At 42.0% G+C, this 23,846-nt stretch overlaps 3 protein-coding genes across 7 annotated transcripts in view; 2 read left to right on the top strand and 1 right to left on the bottom strand.

Annotated features, from left to right (window-relative positions):
* Positions 1-1,982: 1,982 nt before the first annotated feature.
* LOC128754786 (serine/threonine-protein phosphatase 2A 55 kDa regulatory subunit B gamma isoform-like) lies at positions 1,983-9,666 on the bottom strand. Of its 3 annotated transcripts, none has more exons than XM_053857662.1 (10): positions 9,455-9,666; positions 8,692-9,024; positions 8,389-8,486; positions 8,085-8,268; positions 7,851-7,963; positions 7,578-7,755; positions 6,013-6,177; positions 5,763-5,932; positions 4,096-4,187; positions 1,983-3,896 (listed from the first exon to the last, which is right to left on the bottom strand). In XM_053857662.1, exons 2-10 carry the CDS (start codon positions 8,765-8,767, stop codon positions 3,599-3,601), a joined length of 1,374 nt encoding a protein of 457 aa, XP_053713637.1. In that variant the 5' UTR covers positions 8,768-9,024; positions 9,455-9,666; the 3' UTR covers positions 1,983-3,598. The 3 variants fall into 3 exon arrangements, with proteins under 3 accessions (XP_053713637.1, XP_053713639.1, XP_053713640.1); XM_053857664.1 differs by having other exon boundaries at positions 8,692-8,896; XM_053857665.1 differs by having other exon boundaries at positions 8,704-9,024; positions 9,455-9,664.
* Positions 9,667-10,177: 511 nt separating this feature from the next.
* LOC128754358 (histone PARylation factor 1-like) lies at positions 10,178-15,514 on the top strand. The gene is made up of 8 exons (XM_053856910.1): positions 10,178-10,248; positions 10,994-11,165; positions 12,287-12,473; positions 12,540-12,638; positions 14,520-14,673; positions 14,826-14,913; positions 14,983-15,155; positions 15,238-15,514. Exons 1-8 carry the CDS (start codon positions 10,210-10,212, stop codon positions 15,370-15,372), a joined length of 1,047 nt encoding a protein of 348 aa, XP_053712885.1. The 5' UTR covers positions 10,178-10,209; the 3' UTR covers positions 15,373-15,514.
* Positions 15,515-17,389: 1,875 nt separating this feature from the next.
* Positions 17,390-23,846, top strand: part of LOC128754490 (ankyrin-2-like) — a 69,091-nt gene continuing 62,634 nt past the window's right edge. For all 3 annotated transcript variants that reach the window (XM_053857150.1, XM_053857145.1, XM_053857149.1), the window contains exon 1: positions 17,390-17,789. In XM_053857150.1, coding sequence (XP_053713125.1) covers positions 17,664-17,789 — 126 coding nt within the window. In that variant the 5' untranslated portion in view covers positions 17,390-17,663. The remainder of the gene's footprint in view (positions 17,790-23,846) is intronic.

Raw genomic sequence — 23,846 nt, 5'->3', positions numbered from 1 at the left:
TGGGTGATGCAAAGCTAGCTGAAAAGTTTGCACCTTTCGTTATCAGGGCGAGGCATGTAATTTTATACTGACCCATTTGTCAGTGTGCTTTGTAACATCTTTATTGGTACAGTGGCACATGCTGAGTTGTCCACTCTTAAGTAGTTTTCATGCTCCTAATGGACAAATAAAGATTATTTTCACCGTTGAGACTCTTTGTATATTTGAAAACATCAGACCACTAATATGCAATCATGGGAAGTTCTTGGGTGTTCAAAGTCTTACAGAGTCTGTACAGAGCTGCAGGGGAGTGCGTTACCAGAGAATAAGTTTCAATGGCCAGAGAGTCCATACTTCATTTTACCTGCATGGAAAGTACTTAAGCGTGTCGCTGTGATGAGGTCATATAGGTAAATGGACAGACAATAGAAGACACAAAGACAGGAAGTGGAGTAGGAATGGTAGAGATGAAGATGCTCAAGTTTTCATTGAGTATAACTTGTATAGACAAGAGGTTGGTCAGTCTGTGGGGAAAAGTCTGGAGAAAGCCTCTATATGTCCAGACCACCTCAGCTAGCTTTAGATGGTGTGGGCACGTGGAGAGAAGAGACAAAGAGCAAGGAACATGAATACACTAAAATCGTATTTTACATTTTTTATATGAATGACCAGAGAAACTGGCAGACCTCAAACAATAATTTATTTTACATAAATAGTGTACGGTATAGCACAAACATCACGGTTGACGTTGGCATGTTGTTGTGGAAGATGACTGGCTTGACTGTACTTGTATCTGCTGGTAGGTATATGCACGCAGCCTTTGCTGTGGCAAGCTATTTCAGATCATAATTGGTCATGTCAAACTCAATGTTTGGGGATGGCATCCGATCAACAACTTCATTTTGTTTTACCCACTGCATTATCAGTGAGTGTCCCCGCAGTGGTAAGATCACTCCTCTCATACAATTACTCTGTATCACCAAAAGGCTCGCCTGCCTTGACTCACATATCAACTTAACTACCATCTCATTCCTAACCCATCGGGTTCAACATGATGTTGGTCCGCCTTTTGCAGCTATTACAGCTTCATCTCTTCTAGGAAGGCTGTCCACAAGGTTGAGGACTATGTGCAGGCCACTCGAGTTCATCCACACCTGACTCTGTCTTCCATGTCTTTATGGACCTTGCTTTGTGCACTGGTGCACAGTCATGTTGGAAGAGGAAGGGGCCCACTGTAAACTGTTCCCACAAGGTTGGGAGCATGGAATTGTCCAAAATGTTTTGCTATCCTGAAGCATTCAAAGTTCCTTTCACTGGAACTTAGGGGCCAACTCCTGAAAAACAACCCCACGCTATAATTCCTCCTCCACCAAATTTCACACTTGGCACAATGCAGTTCTCTTGGCAACCTCCAAACCCAGACTCATCTACCAGATGCAAAAGCGTGATTCATCTCTCCAGAGAAGGCGTCTCCACTACTCTATAGTCCAGTGGCAGGTGCTTCACACCACTGCATCCAGCGCTTTGCATTGCTCTTGGTGATGTACTGTAATGCTTGGATGCAGCTGCTTGGCCATGGAAACCCATTCCATGAACCTCTCTGCATACTGCACTTGGGCTAATCTGAAGGCCACATGAAGTTTGGAGATCTGTAGCAATTGACTGTGCTGAAAGTCGGCAACCTCTTTGCACTATTGGCCTCAACACCCGCTTACCCATCTCCATCTGTTTACATGGCTGACTACTTTGCGGCAGAGTTGCTGTTGTTCCCAAACTCTTTTTCTTACAGTTGACAGTTGACTGTGAAATATTTAGGAGCGGGGAAATTTCCCGACTGGATTTGTTGCACAGGTGGCATCAGTTCCACACTGGAATTCACTGAGCAAGCCAAGTGATCAGGACACCTGAGTCTGATCAGTTGAGCAAATACTTATATTGTGTAGTTCCATAATGCAATGAAAACATGAACACAGCATTCACACAAACATGAGCCTGAGTCAGGTTTAATATTTTATTTATGCACATTCCTTTCTTTCAAATCATTTCAGTGTTTGTACTGATAGAGTAGCACTTTCAAAGTATGATAGATATACACGCTAGTAGCATCGAGAAATGGCAACATGCTGCTGCTGATGTGCTCTGAACACCTCCAAGGTTCTCAGTGATGGCTGGGCAATTACAAATGATGGCATCGTAAAATTAGATTCTCTCACAATGTAAACCTGTCGTCGCAGGCGGAAATTAGGGAGGTTGAATTTAACGGTTCAGAAGTTTGCGACACATCACTCCACTTTTAGCATTTCCACAAAGTGAGTTGGTTTTCAGGACAAGAAGAGACTGAACATGTTTCCACCTATTTCTTTGACTTCTTCAGCTACATATCAAAACATTTTACATGAATCCCATCAGAGCCAAGGTCACTTGAGACACAGCACGGTACTGTAAACAGTCAAATCCATCTTCTTCACAGAGCAAATGGCAACACTTCACACTGGTGTCACATCTCAGTCTAGTTTGTGGAGCTGTGCTGTCAATACAACTATGTTACTGATTTGGATTAAATACAATACAGCTGTATAAGTTATGATGTTGCAGAAGTTTAAACCTCCAATCTATGATAGACGGATCAGGGGCCTCAATCATGTGCTTCAACGTCATACATATATGATTGGAATTTTCTCAAGATTTCTCATGACAATCACCCAACATTCCATTAAATATTTGCAGAGAAGGGAAATCAACCCCAGAGAACATTTGAAGAACAATTTCACAGAGAGAAAATGTAAAAGTCTTGATCTAAAAAAGTTTGTGAGATAAATATATTGTACTGCATTCACTTTAAAAAAAAAAATTTTTTTTAGACATTTACAATAGTAATCTTTTGCATTAAAACACTTTTTAACAAAAAAAAAAAATCACATTTTATAACAATTTTTTGTGAATTTGGAAGAAATTGTTGGGTTAGGGAAAGAAATACGGTACATTTTCTCCCTCAGAGATTTGTGACACAAGTTGACCATACTCAGCAGTATTCTCTTAGAAAAAAAAAACATTATTTACAGCTTATGATAAAAAGTGTTTACGTTTATGTCAGCTGAAGCTTTGTATGAAAGCAGAATACCTGTGGTGCCGCTTAAGTAGTTTTGTTATTGCAAAGTGAATTGGATTAGGAGTCCTATCTCTGAGAGCACTGCTCTGAAGAAAGGTAGTTTTGCAGTACAAGACAGTCAACATTCTTCACTGAAAAGCAAGACACTTTTAATTCAGTCACCTGGTTCTCACTATTTCTTAACACCTTTGTCGTCAACCGTTGCTACGTTTTAAATCATCCATTTTGTGCAAAGGTCTGGGAAAGGTGAAGAGTGAGGCATCTCATTACGAACAGCACGGACATGACAAACGGAGAGGTGACCCTGCACCTCTTCACACCGCTCCTATAGTGGAGCAACTACACATACATGTTCAAAAACGGCGTGTTACCAAAATCATGTCCTGATGTGTGAACTCATCAGTTGGTGTCAAGTTTGGAGATAAACTACATTAACAGTGTTGTCATAAAGTCACAAAGTTCTTGTTTCATCAATACAAGCAAATCCAGCATCTGTATTATTGCCTTCTATCAATGTGCCTGCGACTCGCTGTTGACACGATCCTGGAAGATGTACAGGTTGTTGGTCGCCGCTATGGCGATGATGTTCTCAGACGGGTGCCAAGCCATGTGCAAGATTTTTTTAGAGAAGTCCAAGCTGTCCACACCGACATCTCCACGGCGACGTTTGCCGCCAGTGTACACGCGGCGGGTCCGCAGAACCGCTCGAGGTTTGCTGCTCTCTCTCCACGCCTCCAAGGTCACGCCCCGGCCCGTGTCCCGGTCGAACATCCTGAAGAAGCTGTTGTATGCCCCCGTCATGATCACGCTGAGGAGAAGAGAAGTAGATTCCAACCTTCGCAATGAGGAGCTGTTCATTTTTTATAAGGTTCAACTGAAAAGAAGCCCACACATGCAATAGCTTCTAGCATTGTCACTGTTATTTATTAAGTCATCATTCAATACAATGTAAATGTAATGTAAATGTAAAATTTGAGATAAACACAAGCAGCCAGTCAAAGATTTACCTGTCTGAACTGTTCCAGACGCATTCAAACTTGTCGAAGATGCAGTCATTTTCGTAGAGAGAGCAGAGCTTGCTCCGCAGATATTCATGGACCTGCGGAGAGTCAACAGTCAAAATTGTGCCTACAGTACAAATCATAATGGGAGGATTTAGGGCCAGTGAGGAAAAAAATGTCAGAATTCTTACTTTAAAGTGAGAATTCTGACCTAAATCTCTGAATTCTCACTTGAATTCTAATTTTAATATCTGAATTTTGACTTAAAAGTGTGAATTCTGACCTTAACCTCTGAATTCTTAAGTGAGACTTTGAAGTGAGACATTTTTCAGACATTGTTCACTGGCCCTAATCCTCTTCCGTAGTAAAGGGTGAACACTTTTTTGACCACTTTTTGCCACGGGTCATTTTCAGTAGTGTAGAAAATTCTGACTGTCCTGAACAGGCCATACACATGCAACCAAGCCCCAGATCAGCGCTTTATCCAAAAGAAATTAAGAGAAGAATTGAGGAAGCCAATCGGAGTTTGCGAATCCCAGGATGGTAGGTGAAGGTTGCAGCATCCTCGCCCTCCTAGAATAGCTAAGCTCTGATTGGCTTTTTTTTTGGCCACTCACGTTGAGAGCTGGCTAATGGTCTGAGCTGAGCCTCATCTCACTTAACAACTGAGGTAAGTAGCTGAGCAGAGGTAAATGTTTTAAGGTAACTTGTCTGTTCTTCAGCAAAATAACTCAATTTAAAATTGTTTTAAGTTAGAGTTATGGAAGGAGATGTATGTATGTAATAAACTGGACTGGGCTTGGAACACTGAGGCACTTTACAAAAAAGGATTGAATCGTCTCTACTTCTTGAGCAGGCTCAGGTCCTTCAACATCTGCGGGACAATGCTGAGGATGTTTTATGAGTCGGTGGTGTCCAGTGCAATTCTGTTCACTGTGGTTTGCTGGGGCAGCAGATTAACGGTGGTGGACACTAACAGACTAAACAGACTCATCTGCAAAGCTGGTGATGTGGTGGGGGCGATCCTCGACTCATTGGAGACGGTTATGGAGAGAAGGATGCTCCTGAAACTAAGGAGCATCCTGGACAACATCACCAACCACCTCCATCCGCTCCTGGTCCAATACAGTAGTACATGGTCCAACAGACTCAGACTACCCATCTCAAAGACCGAGCGCCACAGGGGGTCCTGTGGCAATGAAACTGTATAATTCATCCCTGGAAAAATTACGATTCTTTGGCACGTTTTTCTGTTCACCCTGTCCTTGAATCTGCATTTTCATTTTCATATTACTTTTTGCACTTTATAATTTTTTTTTTCTTTTATTGTGATATGTTGTGTACAGAGCATGTTACAAACATAATTTCCCTTGGGATTAATGAAGTTTTTTGATTCTGATTCTGATTTGAGCCAGTAAGAAGCAAGGAGGGACGTACTTTCCTCTATCGTCCTATGATTCGCAAATTCGCCACCTGGAGCTATGACCTACGCAAGTACTGAATGGGAGAAGAATATTTGAATATTTACAGAAGTAAACAAATTTCACTTAAAATAAATTGAAATAAGAATGTTTCACAGATTCTTTTATAGTAGCCTAATCTAATGTGAAACCCATTTGTTTTTGTTCCCCCCACCACCCAAAACAGATGCCGGTTTGTGAACGCTGCGTTACCTGATATGTCTCCACAGGGCCTTTGTCCATGTGCAGGTCCCACACCTTGGCGGTGAGGTAGTCCCTGGTCAGCAGGTATCGCCCACTGTGGCTGAACTTGACATCTGACACAGAGGAAATGATTTCTGAGAAGAAAGACCGGCTCCCTGGATCCTCAGGTTCCTCAAATGCTACATATATTAAAAAAAAACAAAACATATATTTTAGTGACTTGTGATGTCTGCCTTGCTCTGTGGAAAACTTTTCCTACATTTGGTGTGTTTGTCACAGAGTGCAGAGGCTCTCATGTCGCAGAGACGCAGCGTTCCTTTACTGCTGCTGTATACAAACAGGTGACAGTGGTGGGGATGAAACTCTGCGGCAGTGATGACCTCTGTGAGATCCTCCATGTTGGCTGGCTTGATGTCCACAATATCTGAGTAACACTTCAGTCAAGGAGCACACAGGCTCAGGTACATTCATTATGTCATTATGTAGTGTCCTACAATGAGATACGCAACCACAGAGTCAGGTAAATATAAGAAAGTGAAACTGACATTTATCAATGTGTGAATATTGACACAAACTGTCGCACGATTTACTGAGCGTGCATCATCATTTTACTCTACTGACAAGAGGAAAAGTAAATTTAACATATTGGCATAAATAATTCTTCTTTCACACTCGGCTCCTCGCCCTGTTCTATTTGTGTTGTCCCAGTGTGCTGCAGACTGAATTGTACGGCCGAATCAATTATTCAAACTCCTCTCCGTAGATGCTACTTTGATTTTCTAGGTCAGCTTCCATTTGAATGGGGAAATCAGCAAGGCTCCCAGATCCAGCCCGCCACGCCGTGCCGTTTTGTTGTGAGACAATCTGAAGAAATACGGGGTGACCAACCGCAAAGAAGCCTTGGTGGCGTAGCGAGTAAAAGGAGAGGGCCCAAAAAGATCACAAGCTTCAATCCACACCTCCAGAATGTCATCACGCTGTCCTTGAGCAAGCCTCGTAAACTGTCATTGTTTCAGGCTCTCGATCACGAGTCCCTTACAAGGTAAAGCAATGAAGTGTAACCTTTCTTTTTATGACACAGGTCATGTGACTTGGGTTTTGATGCTTATTGGAATTTGTTTTTCGCCATCATGTTTTGTGTTCATATTCGACCCAAAAAAAAAACAGTTTTGAGTCAGATTTTTTTTTTTTTTACTCTGTCCACATCCTTATTCCATAGCAGAGGTTGGTAGTATTGTATCATTATGGAATACTATATCCTCTGCACTGAATTAAAGCCTGTTTTGCTCATAGCAAACCAAAAACAAGAGCGCCCCTGTAATGCCAGACACTCACTTCATAACGTTGAACGCCAATAATACTTATTCAGCACATCACTTGTACACTAATGTCTGGTCCTTGGGTATATTAAACAAGCAAAATAGCCACACATTACTGTCATGCTGTGATTGGCTGCCAGTCAAACTAGTAGAGAGGAGCTTAAATAAAGATGCCCTGGGGGCGGCTCTCCTCCGATTCTCTGGAGGATTTAAGAAGCTAATCTCAGTATAAAAAAGGAGCCTCCAGCATCCATCCATTGAGGTGCAGCTGAATCTGTGATCCTGTGTTTTCAGTGATGTTCATGAAACTGGTGGTTAATAGTTTGAAAAGAGCTGTAAGTTCTGGTAAAGTGATGTTCCAAATTTCTAATCATCGACTGAGACATTCAAACACAGCAAAAAGCCTTTAAGGTAAACCAGATGTTGCTTACTCTAACATGCAGATTGAGAACAATCTAAAGCAGGCCACAGGACAATACACTGCAAATCTTGAATGCAAGGATACTGAAACTGCGGTCCGTGATGCCCAGGTGCCACATGTTGATCCTGAGGTCATCTGCAGACAGGTACGTCTCCCCATCACTGTTGACCGAGATGGAGTTCACATGGTAGGTGTGTCCATTGGAGAATACTCTCCTGGGCCTGACCTCTACCATCAGGTCTGTGGGCTTCAGTACCGGCACCTTTCCAAAACACGGGGAGAAATGGAAGTTCAGAAAGTCATCGACCAGCTAGTGCAATGTAGTCCAGTTAGATGGACTGGAGCATGTGCGGGCACCTGCAGGGAGGTGATGGTGGAAATGTCCTTGAGTCGTCCCTCCTCATCTTTCAGGTTGTATCCCTCTGGTCTCTTGTCTCTCTCACTTACTTTCCACAGCTTAATGGTCTTATCTGAAACAGGTGAGAAGGTTGGGGAGTTTGTTTGGTAATAACTATGTTGTTATGATGTGTGACTGCTCACAACTATTATCCCAAGGGGTAGCATGACTTGCTTGCGTGGGAGGCAGCTCACCATTGGTGGAGAGGAGGAAGTGAGCGGCGTTCTGTTTAGGCAGCCATTTGATCTTGTTGATTTTCTCCTCGATCTCCAGACTTTTTAGGTAGTCAAAGTCGGGCTCGTGGCTCTGGAAGGTACTATAGACATTGTACTCTCCCGAGTCACCCGCCTCCCCAACATGCTCGGACTCCCCTTTTGACTGAATGGGAATAGATCGGAAACAATATCACGCTGTTATTTTTAAAAAAATTGTAATTACATACAGGTATTAGTGCATCGTGATTATAACCTTAAGGGTTGGTAATTGTAAGCAACTGACCTCTGTTTCTCTCTGGAAGATGACCACTCGGCCACCTTTATCCCCTGTGGCCAGCAGGTCCCCCGTCTGGTTAAATTCAACTGTAGAGATGACATCAGCTACGGAGACATAGATTTCAAGCAATATTGAATTGAGGTCTTTCCATGCTGGAGTGGCTCTATCATCTAAATGTTTGGAGATAATCGAAGCTACTTGTTAACAAATTATCGATGGCCTCATTTATCTTATGAAGCTGTCAAGTAGGAATGAGTGTTCAGTCATGCCAGGATGAAATCTGACACCACGGAGACAGAGATGACACACCGTCTGTTCTACCTTCTGTGACGTAGTCTCGCAGGAAGGTATGGTTGATTTTGGGGCTCTCAGCGTCCTCGCCCATCTGAAGCTAAGGAAGGGTGACACGCCAGCGCGCCCGTCCTGAGGGGAAGGGTCCAATCCGTGCTCTCTCTCCCCACCCAGCCTCCGCCCATGCTGCTGGGGCCTAGCGCAGCTGCCTACAGCAAGGCATCTTGGGAGTCCAACAGTCCGGAGGGAAGGAAGTGTAGATGAGGATGGCAAAGAAGCAGTATGTTGGGGAGTCAGAGGAGGAAACGAATGAAGAATGTGCTCAGGTTGACATTGAGGAGCAGTGGCAAGCTGTTGATGGTGATTCAGGAGAGGAAACAGCATGATTGCTATTGGTCAGTAAAGACAGAATGTCAACAGTCTACAGAGGTATGACCTTTGAAAAACACCCACAAGTGAACACATTAATATTATCAGCTCATTAATGCACCAGTGCACATGCTCTCGGTCCAAGAAGCACTGAACAGATGTCCATAAAGAAGCACAAATTAATGCAGTTGACAATGACACAAAAATGGTCTCCATATGGGAAGTGCACATGTGACTTGGATGCTGCTTGATCGGGCAGCTGCAGCGACCTCAGGGTGTGGTAGCATCACTGCCTACTTTCCAGATCACACGCACACTTCACATACAGATAGTCCTTGACGGAGAGCAAAAGGAGAACGTGATGTCTTGCCTGTGCAGCGGGAGGGAGGGAGCTAGGCCTCAGCAAACCTACCAAATCGCCTGCCTCTGCTGTTCCTGCTGGCACGTCCTCTGCGGTACGACTGAGCAGGCCCGCTTGCCAACTGGAGGGAGCGGAATGGTGGAAGGGCAAGGGTAATGGTGAGAGGAGGAGAGGCAGAGGAGGAGGAAAAGAGAGAGGCAGAGGGAGAACGAGGAGGATGGAGGTCCGCTGCCTGCTGATGCTGAGGAGATGATGCTGTGCAGCATCCAGCGTGTCATGACAGCCTCCTCCAGCAGCAGCCAATCAAAGCACAGCTGTCATCGGCGAACCCGCCCACTGCAGGTGACGGAGTAGAGGTGGCCAGTAGATGGCGCTGTTGTCTCACTGTGGCCCTACCGAGGGACCACATTCAACTACTGATGCTACATTTATTTTGTAATCAGGGAACGCAAACTATATGGTATTGACGATATGAATAGTAATAATTCAGTTTCAGGTTATTTAAGTTTATTTTGTCCTCCGGGAGTTCTCGGCTCGACTTTTTGTGTTTCCGTTTATGTTTATACAATGACAGAATGAATGTATTTAACGGGAAACATTCCAGCGAATAAAATGTAATTCTCAATATTTTCCTATATTTTATATAGAAATGAAGAAAACAGGAAAAAAAACATTGCACCGCTTATCCCGAGGTGACTTTATCCGTGCTAGCGGAGAGCGGCCTCGCGGGGGCAGTGTCTGCGTTTTACAAGGTGTTTCCACTAATGTGAAGAAGAAGAGTCGGCCAAGGAGAAGCGAGGAAGAAAATGACAGGGCGCGGAAAAAGAAAACCTAAATCCGTCCAGGTAGTAATTCTTTCCATGCACGCACCACAAATGCTCACTTCACCGTCAAAAAGTCATCATGCACCACCCTCTACGCCGAAGAAATTCTGCCTTACATTGTAGTTTAATGGCGACAGTCTTGTGCGTGCTCCCCAACAGTGATGGACAACATGGCAGCAGCTGCAGCAAGATCGTGTGGTCATAATGTTAGAGGAAAATGGGTCTACCTATTTTTTTTATCCATTATTATGTGAAAGAAGTCAGTTATCAAATTGGACAGTTGATCCGAACTTGAATGGGTTATCTCCGAAGTCCCTCTGTGAATAATATCGAGCAAAATCAGCATGACGTTAAAACAAAACGAACGAAACTATACATAAAAAAGAATGGTGTGTATGTGGTGAAACTCATCTAAAAAATCAGGGAATCTCAAGCTTTAGAATAGTGTGAATTTGTTGTAGACTGAAGTCCAAAGGTCCCCGGTTTTGTAGTTGTTAACGGGCGTGTTCGTGGATGTGCATGTTGATCTAAAAACAATTATCTGAATTAACAAATCGGACTTATCTATTGTTAGAACAACTTGCGGTTTTGTTGTTGTTCCTACCTGTATTTATTATTATTATTACTACTACACTGGTCCTAATTGAAAACTCAAAGTTCTCTGTGATTGTTGCTTACAGCTGCAAGTTTGTTTTGGTTTGGACTTAGTAAGCAGACATTTTGCACAGGTTTCTTTGTACTAATACTTAATGTCTCTTACAAACAGGATTCAAATGTTGGAAGCAAGAAGCGGTGTACCGACTCCTTGGCTACGGCACTGTCGGCAGTGTCTGCAAAGCAGCGGGATGAAGTAGAGCGACTCTATAAGCTCCAAATGCCTGAGGATTTCTATCATTTTTGGGAGTTTTGCAAGGAACTGTCGTCTGAAGACCCTAGGGGTGAGTTTTGGTTGTTAAAATTACTATGGTGAATGTCAGATGGCTGTGTGGAAAACTTAAATAGCATCAATTGTTGTGGTTGTAGTTTAATTTGGATATGGGCAAAGTATTACCTGGGGGCAAGGTGAAACTCTGCAACTGAGCTCGGAGCAGTATTTCTGACAGCAACTGTCAGGTCTTATTGTATTTTCATTTCTGTTTATTATATTATATATACTTATTATTATTATATTATTGTTATAATTGTTCTAACAAGTCTTGCCTTTATCCAAATAATGTTGATGTTTTCAGCATTTGGGGCCTCTAAAATTAGATTACATTAGATGTCCTTAGATGACTGGATTACATTAGATGACTGGATGCACAATGTCAATCTGTTGCGTTTTTAAGCAACTATTGAATACTATTATATACCAAGCTGTTTACAGCCGTAACTGTCGTACGTGATGCCGGCTAACTGCCATAATTGTACGCGTTGCCGGGCTGCTACGTGCTGCGGTACCAGACATTGAATAAAAAAAATCAGCTGGCCGTGGTCGTAAGTACGGGTGGACATAAGTCGAGCAGGTCATAAGTCAGTTGCTAATTGTATGTGTTTCAGCTTTTCCTATTGTGCAGAGGCTACTTTTTATTCTTTCCATCTGTAGTTTGGCTCAACTGCCCCTCACAACAGTCACAGTGCAAATGGTTCCTTGCCCATACCTAGTTTAATTCCTGTGAACGCATTTAAAGCTCTCACACACTACAAATAGTATTTTTTTATGACACCAGTGTTTTTCAAAGCACTATCATCATCCACTGGAGGGAAAAAAAACATGCTTCTTATGAACCATATGGACTAACTTCCTTTTCCCACAAGCACATATTGATCATTCTGCTTTCACAATATGTTAATGAACTCAGTAGCATTTTGGTTAGTGGTTCGTGCAGCATAACATGCCATTTAACTTTCCATTTACCCTCAAATCACTGAACGCACACAACGGGCTGACAGTATGTTAGAGCCCCGAGTAAAGTGTCACAAATCGATGCATTAATGTTGTGGTTTCAAGGTAATCCATAAGTGTACATAGCCCCTGCTAATGGTTTTTATGTGAACATTTTTTTTACATTTCTTTTAGGTGCACTCAAAGAAACCCTTGGTTTGCGGCTGGTTGGTCCATTTGACATTCTGGCAGGAGCTCAGGAAGACCCCAAAAATCCTCGACCCAACTTTCATCTCCACTGGAGATATTTCTATGACCCGCCAGAGTTTCAGACAATAATCACTGGCTCTGAGGACAGCCAGCACCATATTGGATACTATAGGTATAAAGTCAACACAGATTGTGTATCTGTATATGTGTTCTTTACGTTTCATTTTCCTCTGCACAGGGATACTCCTGACTCTCTTCCCTCATTCACTGGTGAGAATGAAGCAAAGAAAGGCTGCACAATCACTCAGATGGGAGACAATGTCTTTGCTGCTGTTCAGTAAGTGGAGATAGTTCTCTTTTTACTCTGGCTGGGACTCCATGAAAAACATTAATCTCATTTATTTATTTTTTAAGTAATGAATTGTAATTAATCACATTTCAACACTTGTACCAGAATTATTAAATTTAAGTTGAGTCTGTGCACAAAAGTTTCGACATCAGACTTAAGGTCCTTCTCTGATGATCAAAGCCTTTGCTGCATAAAGTTTCTGAGAGTTTTTTCAATGAAACATTCAATTTTGATGTCATTTTTTCCAACAGTTTCAGCTTGAAAATGCTTAAGTTTGAAAGGATTAATTGATGATTGATAGTGCTGGGGCATCATCACTGCTGTCTGCACTGTGTATTTTTTTCCTGTGGCATCTTCTGTGCTTACCGCTATTTCCGGGTTTTTTACATTCCCAATGCGTTTTTTTGGCTGTGTTCATAGTACAGATCATTTTTTTTGCACATGTGTGTCATGTATTCTTCATTTATTTATTTTTCAAATCAAACACAGGCGTCTTTCGTATTTGGATTTGAATCAGATATGTATCTGATGCGATTGCAGTATAGAGGTCACAACTCTACCGCCCTACACATCATCAAGCGTTCACGAACATAGAAGGAAGTTGTTCTTGTCATAAGGAAATGTTGAATTAAGTCTCATGTCAGTGAATCCGTTCAGCTCAGAATCCCACCACTCTTGGAATTCAATTTTGCACCCACACCACAAAATGCTGCTCGAATTGAAGTCGCAGGTGTCCGCCATCTGCTTGTGTAAAGTATTAACTACTCCAGGCTTCATATTTGGAGCATGTCTTCTTAAAATGTTGCAATGCTGTTTGTCGCCGTTTTGCAGCTTTGGTGCTTAAAGGGTTACATTTCAGCAAAGCTCATTCTCCTTAATCGTAGATGTTGTGGTTATGGCATCACCTTGTATAATGTATTTCTGCTGGAGTTGGTGTACCGAAAAATGTTCCATGTAAAAGAAGGTTTATTTGAGATTAAACTGGGATATTTGTTTTAATGAATTATTTTGTGTCTGTAATGAACTGATCTCTTGAAGACCCAGCCCTTGCTAATCTTTTCATGCCGTCTATCAAATTGTTGCTTATCTGAAAACCTTGTGTACAAAAACTTGTGTTCTGTAACGGTGGCAGCATAGAAAACATATATAAGTCTCGTAGGAGAATTTGGTTGACTGTGGGAATTTTGCCAGTATAACACCCTTAGTGTACCGTAAGTTTCAGACTATAGAGCTATATTCTATGCACCGGAATATTTTCCACACCCACTAAATTTAAGAAGGAAAATAGATCTTTTTCATACATAAGATGCAGCAGCCTATAAGATGCAGATGCAGTGGTACAGTCACTGCCGTAGATAGGGGCTGCACCAGGCTTAAAAATGCTTTTCAAAACTAGAGACTGAATCATGAAACGAACTGAACTTGAATCAAGAACTCCTTACATCTTTTATCCACAGTGCTCAAAATGCAGTTTTCACCCACGTGCCTGAAGTTCTGACACCACAGCCACTCTCAGCAGCTGCTTCTCGAATCCAGACCTCCAGCAGATTGACTCTGTTGCCAGAGCTGCAGACACACGAGCGAAAACAGTGCATTTTGAGCGCTTTAAGGGTAAATAAAAAGCCTCTGATTTCATTGGTTTCATCGCCTCCAATGTCAAATCCATATTTTAGTTGCGCCATTCTATAAGCTGCAGGGTTCAGACTGTGAGAAAAAAGTAGCGGCTGATATTCTGGAAATTACAGTAAATAATAGTGTTATTTATCTCTTACTCCTTGGCCTAGCAATGAACATTTCATGTGAGATATAATCTGTTAGTTCCTGATTCAACCATGTGCATCTGACCTGCCACATTCTCTGTTTTTGTAGTTTGTTTCTGCTGAGAAAGAGGAAAGAGAAGACGAGCCGAAAAGCAGGCGGCGAGGACATTGAGCAGCTGGGAGAAAAACTGAAAGCAAAGGCGGATGAATTGGATTTATCTCTCGAACAGAAGACCAAAGCAATGAAAATGAGGGATAAGAAGGTATCCAGCTGAGGCGTTTCTTTACGTTGTGATGTTGTGAATTGTTTCAGCTGAGCCCATTATTATAAGTCACTTCTACTGCTTTCATTGCCGTGTTCTTGGCTTGCCTCTTCAATAATGCATTAGTTTAAAATGCCATTTCATCATTGCAGGTTGTTACAAAGACATTCCATGGTGCTGGTATTGTTGTTCCTGTTGACAAGAATGATGTTGGATATAGAGAACTTCCAGAAACTGATGGTGAGTGTTTCCTTCTTTTAGTGGTCATTTTGTCTGTGTGTTTTACTTTTCTCCTTCGCTTGCGTCTAGCTGATCTGAAGAAGATCTGCAGAGCCATTGCTGAAGCAAAGAGCGATGAAGAGCGTGTTAAAGCCTTTGGACCTCTACAGCAGATCATCACATTTGTTCAGTTTGCCAATGACGAGTGCGACTACGGAATGGGTTACGAGTTGGGAATGGATCTTTTCTGCTTTGGATCTCATGTGAGTGCAGCGTATGTTATGACCCAACCTGGCTAACCTTATGGCTTGACTGGCTAACCTTCCTGTGATGTTCTCCCTGCAGTACTTCCACAAGACTGTGAAGCAGCTCCTTCCAATGGCTTACAACTTACTGAAGCGCAATTTGTTTGGGGAAATTCTGGAAGACCACCTGGCCAGCCGTAGCCACGAAAACCTGGACCAGCTAGAAGGCCATTAATGTTTGGATTGTCGAAGTTGCACGGCAACGTTATTAAAACTCAAGCGGTGTCCTGTTTTGTGTTGTTTGTCAAAGTTTCTTTGTGAACTAATGCTGTTCTTATTGTGTGGAAAACAGTTCAATTGTTTCATGATTGTACAAGGTCAATGTAGATGTCAAATAAAATATTTTTTATATTTTTAACACTGTCTCTGTTTACCTAACACTTGCGTACGTGCATCACTTGGCTTACAGTTGCGCTGTTTTGCTCCTGTACAAATCGAATTAGCACTGATCACTGCTACCCAGATGTACACCACAGAAGAAATGCTCTTTGGCTGTAATGCATTTTCACCCATGCTTTATCCCAGCCAAATCCATCCTTTTTATGCGACTCCGATAGGTAGCACCAAACTATGAGGACTGTCAATGGTCATAATGTTTTGGAATCGTCTTAAGTATATCTGTATTTACGTTTTTGCTAGCAGTTTGAAACCTGCTAACTGATGAGGTCCTAAATGCAACAATACTGTATAACAGACTCTTAATCGAGTCAATTTTACATTTGTTTTATCAAAAATATTTCCAGTATAGAAAATAATTATGTATCTGTCTTTTGCAGCTTTGACTTGGTTGAAAATTGTGTTGACAACGTCACCTTTTTTTCTGAAAGAAAGCATGCAGCCACTTGACCTTCTACCTATATAATTCTTGCCTGTTTTTAGATCCCCTCAGCTCAGCATTATTGATCTGGGCCTTGTCACCCTACATCACATTTATAGCTCAAGAAGAAACCCAGGACGATGTGATTGGTTGGATTTTTTTTTTTTTATGCTCATGACTGGAGACATAAATAGACATATACACTTGTTGCAACAAAGCGTGGGGAATTGAGTACAAGTTTGTTTTCGCTATATAAATCAACCTGGGTTAGGAGATGTTTCAATAGTGACCTGAAAATCTCTTCATGGACCACTTGGCTCAGTCTAGTGGGAACCTGCTGCTGATTCCAGTGTTTCGCGCTCAGTGAAGAAACAATGATGAGGATCAGCTCCTCTCAATCTACCCCTTTTGTGTCTGGTCTGTCCCAGAGCTTACTTTGTGGTCTGCAGGTTTCTTGAGGTATTGCTACAGGGAAGGAAAGAAAGGAGTTTCATTCTGTCGACTGGAGCAGTTTCTGTAGGTATTTTGATCGAAGGGAAGAGCCAGAAATCAAAAGCTTCAGGTGGTTTCTTGGAAGCTTGCTGCTACCCCTGCGATCTGACGGAATGAAAGAAAATGAATGTATTGATATTGGGGGGAAAAAAGATGCATGTTAGATATGCTATATATGTCCCACAGTACAAGCTCAAGTGCCCATTGTTTGTGTTGTTTATAGTCGCAAAATATTTGGACATTTGCAATTTATATTTGAATATTTTATACTAGTGGATGACATAATTTTGGCAAATTATTAAAATTATGGCATAAGCAAAAGAAGATCGGATCCCGTTAATGAAATTAACGGCTGCTTTATGTATGAGCCAATGCCTTTCAGTGACGACAGACAAGTGTTTCACAACTCAACCGTGTTTATTATGTAATGTTTGATGAAACGGGAGCATTGTCAACTTTTCTCCTCGTCAGTGGTGCAGCATCTGTGAGGGGAGGGAGGACTCGCTACCCCAGGTGCGTTCATTGTCTTTCGGAAATGATAGCTTCGGCAGTATGATCGTTTCACGTGTCGTGCTCCCTTGTTTAAAATAAACTATATCTATAATAATGCAATATTAAAAAATTAATAACGAGCGTAAAAGGCAATGGAGATGATTGAAGAAATATGAGAGAGACGTATTGGTATTTTAGGTAAATGTTTCGCATTAGTCGCTTATGTTGCATATTACGCATCATTCTGGTTATATTGTGTTTCTGATGTTAATTTAAATACAATAATGAAAAAGATTGATGTATTTTATGTTTGGACTATGGTATGGCGAGAAGACGAGTTTTCCTAATGCTCCTGAAGGCAGCATCGATTCTGCGGAGTTTCGGGAAAGCGCATCAGCGGCGCGCTCACGTTGACACAAACACACATACACACACACGACCGGGCTGTGTCGAAACACCGGGAGCATCCTGTCAACAGACCGAGCGCTCCTTATCGCCATTGCCGAGACCTGACAATTTTGCTCCGAGTGGTTCTGGCCGTGCAGCATGAGCGGGGGCTCATTGGGGCCGTGTGGATTCTGAGAACCGCGGATAGCCTCCCCTTGGTCCGGCTAAAGTATCCTGACTGACCGCTGCCTCAGCGGCAGGAACCAGCCCAATTCGGGATGTCCAGCAGCCCTGAAGGAAGTCTCTCCAGGGGCGGCGGCCCCGACTTAAAGATGGCTTCATCGAGCAACACCTCCCCGGAGGGTGGACAAGCGCCGCCGCTGCATCAGAACCGTATCAAGCAGGTGGGTGTCTGAGCTCAGCGTCGCCTCCGCAGTGGCCGGCCCAGCACCACCGCTCGGCCCGCTGCTGCTGATGCTGCGCACCGGGGGAGGGCGGTCAAAGGCGTTGCCTCTATTCATCACATCTGCACGGCCGTGTAGTTCGCGGCGACTCACGTCTAACGAGCGGCTTCGCTGCTGCGGTAATGCCGTTGGTTTTGACAAGAGATTTAGACAGATAATATCCAGACAGCGTGATAATTCCCTAACAGGCCATATGTTGTCATGGCGGTCAAAATAAACACCAGCAGGCCCCGCCTTGCTAGTTACATGCTGCAGCCATAATAACTTACTAGGCACCGCTGAACTGTATACTTCCGTTCACTTTTGATAGAAGATAACAAACCGCCAACGTGCTACTCATAACAGTTTTGCAGACTGTTTTTTTCAGACAACCTCTTGGACACTTTTTACATAAGTTTTGGAATACTAAGAGCACAATTACTAATACAGTGATATGTATCTCTTTGCTGTGTGTCTTCACATCTGTCTCATCTTTTGGATGAGCATTAAATAAAGAGCAAATCATAAGCCCCCACATGATTCATGATTGACCTTGTATGATTTATTGTGATATTGGAAAGTATGGCAGAAGACGGGATGCACATGTTTCTTGCTCTTGTGCACTTTCCATCTGACATCTCAGTAATGGACTTGAGTGACATGCATACACACACGGAAGCACTTCTTGTTTGGGTGGGGCAACTAAGAAGCAAAAAACAAACCCTTAAAAAGTTGGATGCAGTGTGCTGACTATATTATTACACATTTTGTGTACAATATATATATATATATATATATATATATATATATATATATATATATATATATATGTAAATGTTTGTATATGTATATAAAATATTACATAATATACATATTATTCATATATATAATATAAAAATATGATTCTGATTATTATTTATTGTTGTCATGTACTCACCTCGAACTCGTTCATATTCGAAATGATCCTTTTCATTACAGTTTTACATGAAAGTATGACATTCGGAGTCGACTTCTTGATAATTGAACAACAATTGCCTGCCTCTAGCAACGTGACTCATGGTTTTTCAGAATTAGCTCGCCTATGCTTGGCGCCAAAGTGCTGCAGGCAACTTTAGACTTGCATGCTCTGGCACTTCAGACACATCGTTTTAATACATGAAATCCCTGTGGTTCATTTTAAACATGCAGTTGTCCACACTCTGAATCACTTGTGTTGCATATGGAGAGGGCAATTCTGGTGGCATTTATCCAGCTACAGTGCCCTCCACTGGGGACCTAAGATGAGAAATATGAGGCTTTATTCAGAGTTCATGGTCAGGCAGACTTACTGAATTAATAAGTGCTGATGTAATAGTTTCTTGGTCTGAAGTGCAAAACCAAAAACAATGCTTGATTAAAGTCATTTCAACACTTAGCTCATCAGTTTACATATGGCTTCCATCTTGTCAACACAAGCGGAACGTATGCTATGCCAGAAGGTAAAAACAGATGAATAAAGAACAAAATCCTCAAAGCTGTGCCAGGTCTAAAAATATGACTCGTCTCTAATGTTACTGCAGAAAAGGAGCTTCATGTAGGCCGTTTGGCTTGTCTGCTCGCTGAAGCCATAAAACACGCTTTATATGCTGCACTGCACTGGGCAGCAGTGCACTGTGTATGCGTTTGACCGAGTGCTATACAGTTCACTTCCCATGCATGAGATGCTGTCTTACTCATCTTCGCTTTTCGCTCCATCTTAGGAAGGAACGCTCTTACTATGAAGAGGCAATGCCTTTCTGCTTGCATGTCATTTCGTTTTCTTCATAGTTGAAGTAGAGGAGAGCTTGCGTTAAGTGTATATGTCGTGGGTATTTAAGTGACCTTGGCGGCCAAAATAGTAATATCTCTTCCCAAAAGTGACCAAAGATGACGATGATCTACTGAAGAAGTATTGGGTTTTCCTTCTGTGTGTACAAACAAATTCAACTGAATTCCGTTTCCATATGCTACCATAAAACACATTACGATTCTGACAAGGTTCTTGTAAGTTCTTCTAAAACGCTCCCGCCACCTTGTGATGTCACTGGAGGTAAGAAATACTGGCACGCTGGATGTTCTACTGGCACCTGTCGTGCAGCAGTTCAGCATCTCTCCTCTGATACTGAAGCTGAAGAGCTTTTTTTATATTCTAATGGTTGCCAACAGGATCTACTTCCAGTGATATCACGGAGACTTGTTTCCTGTTCCCGCTTTGATTCCCTAGGTTTACTGTTATTCAGCACTGCAATTCAGCGGAACCACATTTGTTGATGACATATGATCATTTCATACTGCATATTTATGCATTTTTCCTCTTTCCGATACTTTCTAACACATCTCACGAGCCACAGCTGAAGTGTCTTTACATGAAGCATCTGAAACCTCTCAGGCTACTCGTGCCTCCATGGGCTTTGGTTATGATTGGATCATTTCCTGTCTGCTGTTGTGGTGGTTTGTGCCGACAGCGCATCGTGAGTTGGCGAAAAATCAACAGATAATTCCGTCTCTCCATCCCTTAATGACATTTTCTATCTGGGCTTCATCTGTCTACTTTTTCAAGACTTTTGTTAATAAAGCTGCCGCCGATAAACTTAAGAGAACAGTAGACTACATAAAACGTGTGATAGAAAAGCTATTATGTTTTGGTGAAACATGCAGTAAATAAGGACGAGTAAAAATGTGACAACATACTGATCATATTGGCCTCTTGAAAATTTGGTTCTGGGGAAAACCCTTTATCTTCTGTTCCATGCATCTTAGTACTCTCTAGTTCTTGTCACTTGCTGAACGGTGCAGGTGGGATTGCACACCACCTATTCTCAGTCATCCATTTCATTCCGCCACCATAGTGTAATGTGTCATACTGTAGGTCAGATTTCACTGCAGCCTCTGACATGTTCTTATCCAATTTCTGACTGCCTCTGTCTCCACTATGTCTGTGTTGCTCTGCATATCTGTCTATTGCTTCTCTCCAATTGGATATGGTTTGTTCCTACAGGAAGTTGGCCTTAATGGGTCGAAAGCCTTCATTAAATTACCTTCAGAGCCACACCCACATATCTGGAGCTTCTTTCAGCTTTTTTTCAAAATTGCTTTTCAACTGCCTACCTGTATAATATCATCCTTGAATTTGTAGATTTTATTTTAATGGCCAGTAAAAGATCAATTTGTTCGATAACAGCCTAAAAACATTATTGTTCTTGTCCAACCTCTTCTTCTCAAATGTGTAACAAAAACCATGTTGATATTCTGGATGATAATCGTAGTTCATATACAACGCTCATAGACAGATAAAGGCTTCAACTTGAATTATGTCTGCCTCTTGATTTTTGGTGATCTCATATCGCCTGACTCTGAGTCACTCACATTTCCCAAAACTCTGCAATGAGTTGATCCAACCCTCTTTGGGTTCATGATGTCACCAAAGGGGTGACAAGGGGCGTCCTAAAACAATTGGCTACCAAATGGATTTCATTATTATTTCATGGTGCTCACGTTACAGCTTTTAAGCTATAGCTAAATCCATGTTTAAAGCTATAGGCTAACCTCTTTGACAGCCCTTTGGCTTTTCTCAGAATTCTCTCTGCTCTACGAAAATGCATGCTACCATTACATTTCCAAATGTAGCTTGAGTCTGTGTATCTCAGATCACGGTCTTCGCGGAAGCTGCGCTGTTATCAAAGTGGTAGTAGTGGCCTAGTTGAATCTGATACCTTCTCATATCCATTCTTGACCTGGTATTTAAAGAATCTGATACAAGAGGACTTGATGAGTCATTGGTTGTCATCAAGGGTGATATATATCCCTGGATTTATGAATCTAAAATGAAAAGAGTGGGCTCTCTGATTCTTTCAAACATTGTCTTTTAGCTTGTAATAGCTTAAAATGCAAAGTAGCTTCGGGTGTAAGTATTTTGGCCTGCCACTAATGATGACGTTATTAGACTATACAATTGGTCATACATTGGTAACATGACTACTAACCAACAGAGCAACAGAAATGACTGTAGCTGTGGCTATAGTGACATTTAAACTTTTATTTTAGCATTCATTTCTTTTTGAAGATCAAACATGTACATATATGCTGTGAGACATTACACATTGTGAGTTTGCTTACGGCTTAAAGTTGTTAATCGTCACCAGCTTCAGACACACATGTCATTCCATTCCTTCTGAAGTGGAATGGTAATAGATGATCCTTGTATCCCAAAGTTTTCCCTTGCTCATTTTGCTGAATGATGATTTCCTCTCCATCCACTGTGAGCAAAGTCACAGGAAGACTACCAGCTGAGTGCAAACGTCTCCAGTGTTTTTTTTTTTCTTCTTTTAAGTGTGTGCTTGTACTGCCAACGCCGACCTTTTGTTGAAGAGGTGAAATTCTGCCCATTTTCACTGTTAACAAAAAAATATAAACATCTCATAGTTTGACGCCATCATCCGTGATTGTCCCACCCTGTTCCGACCAGCCAAGGCAATCGGGTACTTAGACTGTGCTGATAGGACCAAAGAAATAAATGATCCGCTCATCAGTCACCTTTGTTTTTCTGGGTGTCTAATGTTGTGGATGAATTGTTTCATGGTCTTATGAAGAAGAGCATTTGTGAAATCATTTTCTCAACCACTTTCGTGGACGACCATATCGTGCCATTCCTGAGTCTTTGTGCTTTGGACATGTGGACAGTTCAGGAGTTGCAGCACATCACCTTGAATTTGTAGCCTGACATTGCTTTGGCCATCGGAGTTACCCACTCAGTTTTACTTTCAGACCACACAACTCTTAAGGAGTGCTGAGCTCACTAACCAGTAGCTCGTCATTCTTCCCCACGGCTGTGTCCAATGAGCTTGTTGTTTCCTGACAAACAAAATAGCATCCAGCTCCTTTTGTCCTTGTCACGTCCGACAGTTGATATGCCTTGCCTCTCATTTAGTCTCCTTGGCAATGCATTTTCTGAATAGTTGGTTGTTGCAGAAAATCGGTTGCAGTTCTGTGTGTCAATTTTTCCTTCTCTATGGAAAAGCTGACTGTCACCACTTTTCATGATCGTCTTCACTTACTTTATCTGTGATAGTAAAACGAATGCAGGGTATTCTGGTCTCCCAGTTTTGCATTTAAATGTGTACTGATCTGGGAACTAAAACCCAACTCATCCATCCTGCACTGCTACAGTCGGCTCACTCAAGCATCAATTGAATTTCCTATGACGGATCTTCCGAACAAGAAGTGCCCCTCACATATATATTGAGACAAATGTTGGGGGGCGCTAGGTCTCCTGAGAGGCCAGGTGTTTTTGGACCGGATTTCAGCTTTTAAACATTAATAATTTACCATGGCTGTACTTCCCGTTAGGGAGAGAGACATTGACAAAGGAGGGCGTGGCTGCTGATCAATAGACATCTCAGAATCTCACTCAGGCACCGTCATGTAGACGTGCACCAGCCTTTTTCTGTCTGGACGATTAGGGGTTGGCCTGTTCTTTCCACTTACTCATTAGAGGTAGGCTGTTTAATGAGGCTACACACTGCTAATATACAGCCACCCACGCATGTATAATGACAAACATCTTCATTTTAATCATTGTGGTTAATTGTTGATTCTGAAAATATGCTGTATAATGCATTTCGACATTAGATACTGGGTGTGTCCATGTGCCCCCTGTCTTCTATGAAATCCCAATGCCACAGAAACCTTCCGACTTTATAGTTCTGTCTCTGTTAGTATTACAATGTACCTGGCAAAACATGTGATTATCATTATCTCTTGTGTTTCTGACAGTGTTTTACAGCCTCCATTATAGGGCTGCAGCAGTGGATTTTAGGTCATGTGCTTCGTAATTCATCATGGCTTCAACTTGGAGGAAAATCAGTTTCTGGCTCAGTTCACGTGCTGAATGAAATCAGTCATTCTGGAACTAGAGTCACCCTTGTTTTAGAGGGATTTCACATTAGATCATTGTTTAAAAGGCTTGACTATTGTCATTCAGAGCATGTACATTACAGATGG

This window comes from Synchiropus splendidus, chromosome 2, assembly GCF_027744825.2.
Source record: "Synchiropus splendidus isolate RoL2022-P1 chromosome 2, RoL_Sspl_1.0, whole genome shotgun sequence".
NCBI classification, from domain to species: domain Eukaryota; kingdom Metazoa; phylum Chordata; class Actinopteri; order Syngnathiformes; family Callionymidae; genus Synchiropus; species Synchiropus splendidus.
The sequence above is the reverse complement of the archived record's forward strand: the minus strand, read 5'-3'. Positions and strand labels throughout refer to the sequence as shown.